At 27.3% G+C, this 4,779-nt stretch overlaps 1 protein-coding gene across 1 annotated transcript in view; it reads left to right on the forward strand.

Moving 5' to 3' along the window:
• The window catches only part of LOC105623485 (RING-box protein 2), a 55,850-nt gene extending 55,067 nt beyond the window's left edge, over positions 1 to 783 (forward strand). Inside the window, exon 2 of the mRNA XM_012204880.1 lies at positions 301 to 783. Within this exon, the coding sequence (XP_012060270.1) occupies positions 301 to 482 (182 nt within the window). The 3' untranslated portion in view covers positions 483 to 783. The remainder of the gene's footprint in view (positions 1 to 300) is intronic.
• Positions 784 to 4,779: the final 3,996 nt, after the last annotated feature.

Here is a 4,779-nt window from a genome sequence, read left to right on the forward strand (position 1 = left end):
TAGCATTAGCATTATTTAGTATTTCGTATACGTTTCAATTTATTTTTCGTTGTTAATCACAAAGAACATTAAATAACGAAGTAATTTAAGTATTAGTAAAAGATGATCTGCGCTCTCTCTCTCTCTCTCTCTCTCTCTCTCTCTCTCTCTTTCTTTCTCTTTCTTCTATCTGATATTTTTATCAAGAAAAAAAATTACTTCAAATTTTCTAAGAAATTATGACATACAAACTTACCGCACTGTGGAGAACATTTTACGTAAATACTGATAATTATCTAAAGTTTATTTTTAAATTTTCAGATGCTTGTCTACGGTGCCAGGCAGAAAGTAAGAAGGAAGTTTATGGCCGGCAAGACTGCGTGGTCGTTTGGGGCGAGTGCAATCACTCGTTTCATTACTGCTGCATGTCGCTTTGGGTCAAACAAAACAATCGTTGCCCATTGTGTCAGCAAGAGTGGTCTATCCAACGAATGGGAAAGTAATTCTTGCGTATGCTAGTAACTAATTTCATTGCAGCTTCTAATTTTTTTGCAATTATTATTAATTAATCAGAGTGAGAAAAAAAGCTGTCACTCGTTGTAATGCATCCTAATGAGTCTCGAGTTTATTTTCTTTTTCGGGAATCTTCGAAAGTGATAATCAAAGTTATTTAATATCTTAGGCTAGGATTATTTTATTATAACATAATAATGATTAATAAACATGTACTTGTATATAAAATATGTGAATGATTTTTGAAGCTTGCAAATTATAAAGTTATTGTATTTCTTCTTCTATAAAAAATTATTTTCTTTTCCTGATATATATATATTTAAATATTATTGTTAAATAATAATTGTTCTTTTCTTATACATAATTTATTATTTTATTAAAAATTTTTTTTGTTTAATTAAATTAATATTTAATGTTAAATTTTGATTTTGATAATTATCTATATATATCTAATTATAAACGTAGCTTTAAGTTTCAAATGACCTATAAATCCTAAATGTTTATTTTATTAAGATAAGTTTAAATTATAATGAAAGTAATGATTTACATCATGCTTTAACTAACTTTTTCTATATTTTTATCTCGAATTTTGTAGAACTTTTTTTTTAAACGTTATGATTTTGTTTTCTCATAACTATGACACTTAACGCTCTTGTGAGACATATGATGCTTACCGTTTACAAAATACTTAGAAATGAAATTTTATATATATATATAAAATATTAGAAAATATATAAAATTCGTCGCAAAGATAATATCTCGTATCGAAATACAAAGCATCGCCATGCGTCGTCGTGAGAACTTAATTTCAATGTTCAAGACAAACGTACTCTGAAAACGTTGTTGCCACACACAATTATTACATAAGAAATATTTTTTTTAATGCCTTCTTGCGTAGGCACTGGAAAAGATAAATAGTAAGCTATCAAAAGTCGACTATATAAAATTATTACAAATATGCGATTAAAAAGTTACAAAAAAATTGAGATCAGTAAGTTTGTCTTTTACATTAATACAATACTTTAATCAATTCCTTGGTTTTTTATTTCAGAATAAATAATCGGTAAGTAACGAAAATCACATAAAAAGCAGAAAAACATCATTGTTGTGTTATCCGCAGCGACTTGAAAGTATTTAGGTTGATAACATGCGATATCATGATTTAAGCAATTGCGATGACGTTGCTTAAATTCTGCTCAATCATTCTATTTTATCTGATGTAAAAGCATCATATTTCCCGATTCGTCAAATGTAAAATTCTATTCATTCCAGAAGTTCTTGAATGATAATTGCATTTTGAAGTGTGGTACAACCTTAATTATTAAAATCTTCATCGCAGATAAAGGTAGGAATTATTATTGCTCGTTTCTCTTTATTTTTTTCTTCGAAATATGTAATCTTTTTATACATTGGGAAAAAACCAATCGATAATTAGAATATTAAAAGCCTTGAGGGAAAGATAAAAAAGAAAAATAACTTCTCTGAATTACGTTCACTGTAATAAGCAACAATTAACAATAAGGTACATATATGAAACAAATATCCAGATAGTGACTGGTATATTCCATATATTTTCCGTGCAAGCTTTTTAGCAATAGAAATGTATCTTAAAAGATAAAAAAATTAATTCAGCATTCAAAAGATATCAGCCATTCTTAAATTACAATATTAAAAAAGCTCTAATTTGCGCGAAATTGCTACAAATTATAAAAATGCACGCATGCGAATAGTAGCATTAATTAAATTAATGACATACGTTATGTGCGATAGTAAATTTGTAGAATTACTGATAATTACAAGATAAAATATTAAACATTTATTAATATGTGTATATCATAACTAGACATCTTTAACGACACAATGTATTGACGATTTTGTTCGGTAATGAAAATTTATGATTCGGGCGACATAGTGACTATGCGTTGATGTCTCTTGATAGAAAGCGACGAGGTCAACGAGCTAGAAGTAACAGTCCGACCTTTCTTTCCAGTCTAATTCCGAATATAGAATCGAGATTCTTCGATTCGCAATTGTACAGATTCTTAGATGCGTAGATTTACAGTTGCGCGAATTGATGGATTCATCATAGAAAAGTTCTACACCGATATAATTAATAGTATCGCATCCGTACTTCAAAAGTAACACAACAAAAAAAGAATATTTGTTGTATTATCATAAATGAGTTAAATAAATATTACTCTATCAATAATCAAAACTGAATTAGTTTTATAAAAAATCGTTAAAATGACAACTCAAAAAGGTGATTTTACAAAAAAAGTTATCAAAATTTCACGACTCAAAAGGGCGATGTTTTTAGTTTTGAAAAAAATGACAAATAATATTTGATCACACGAAGAATACACTCTTTTTGCTATACTATAATATTACTATATAATATTACTTGATCAATAATTTTCTATCAAACGTAGTTGAAACGTAGTTCTTTTCTGTTTCTATGAAATTTAATTTTTTGAATTGTGTCACTTTTAAAATAAGAATTATTAAATGTTAATTAAAATTCTAGAATTTTGAAAAGAAGAAGAAAAATAGAAAGGAGCATAACAGTACATGGTTAAATAACATGACATAAATTACTAATTTTATTTTTTATTACTTTTACAATACATAAAATTAGATGTCTTAGTTTTCTATGCTTGCCCTCCTTTCTAAAATATCCTCGAACGCGTGTTCGCAAGTTTTTAAAATATATTCGAAGTTTTTCTTATCTAGATAAAAAATGCAAATTTATTTCGCACCGCTTATTACAATACTTATTTTCATTTCATTTACATATATATTATACATTTTAATCTTTTTACTTAAAAATAAATGAAACCAAAAAGCAATATCATAATTTTTTTGGTACATGGAAGATTCTTGATAAAATTCTAAAGAATTCCGTATATCATGTTCATCAAATGCAAATTTTCATGTGCAATATGATCTGATGGGATTATAAGATCATGAGATATCTTGCGGATTCTGCGAAAGCTGAGGCAATCGTACGAAGAAGAAACGTATTCTCATGTAATATAACACGAGCGACGACAATGACGTCACATTAATCCCCCATCCCTGTCGGAGGCGTGTTCATTTTATCACGAAGCCAAAATTCTGCAAGAAGTATCGGGAGTTAAGCACACGAGACTTCGCTTTTCTGAGAAGTTCTCAACCTAACTCTAACCGATCATTATAGCTTCAAAGAAACGATAATAATAAGTATAATAACGACGAGGTCGTCTATACTGGCGCCGTTTCGCCTTTCTATGACGCGATTGGTCGAGCCTCCAGACGAGCCCCCACGTGACGACACGTGACGCGAGCGAAACGGAATAGCGAATACAGAGCGAATAATATGGTGATGACCTTCGGATAAGACTTCGCAAATAGCGTTACGTATGGTGTAACCCGTACAAGCGTGCGTAGTTGGTTAGCATTGCGCGATATATCGATAATTTTTGCGCTGATGAGTCAAATTTGTTATGCTTACTCATTCAGAAGTACATAAAAGGACACTTAGAGCAAATAATTGCCTATAATAATGAATTTTTAAAAATGGCTAGCACTCTCGATTTTAATTCTACTAAACTTGTTTAAGCTTGTTAAGTTAATTTATAAATAAGTTAATTTATAAATAACTAAATATAATTATTTAATTTAAGAAATACAAGAAATACGTATATGTAAGGAAACATTATTTATTTGAATCGATTTTAATTTTCAATAAGTGTTCAGAAATAAATTTAAGCTTGTGGTTAAGAAACTTAATTTAATTTTATATATGATTTATATATGATTTATTTTCTTAAAATATTAATTTAGACTACATCAAAATTATAAATTAAAATTATTTCAAAATATCTGATATTTTAGCGAGTTTATATTTAAAGTTATACAAATAGAAATACGTATTAATTCTTTATGTTCTCGAGGTACATACAATATTTGCTTTGAAAATTCAAACTTTGCATGTTTAGGAATAAATAATATCGAAATAATACATATTATATTTTAAAGTTCAAGTCTTAAGAAAAAAATTCTACCTATTAAAAATTTATATTTTTATCTTTTTATGAAAAAAAAATTTATTAGTAGATTATAAAATGTAAGGTAAAGTATAAAGGGAAATGCAATGAAGATTAAAAAAAAAATTGTTTCTTTTATACTAAATAAATATCTTATTAATTATTAATTAAAATTATAAAGTTTAATTCAAAAACTATTTTAACAATAATTTTCAATATATATGTGTATGTATATATATATATATATATATATATATATATA

This window comes from Atta cephalotes (assembly GCF_000143395.1).
Source record: "Atta cephalotes unplaced genomic scaffold scaffold00058, whole genome shotgun sequence".
Lineage (NCBI taxonomy): Eukaryota > Metazoa > Arthropoda > Insecta > Hymenoptera > Formicidae > Atta > Atta cephalotes.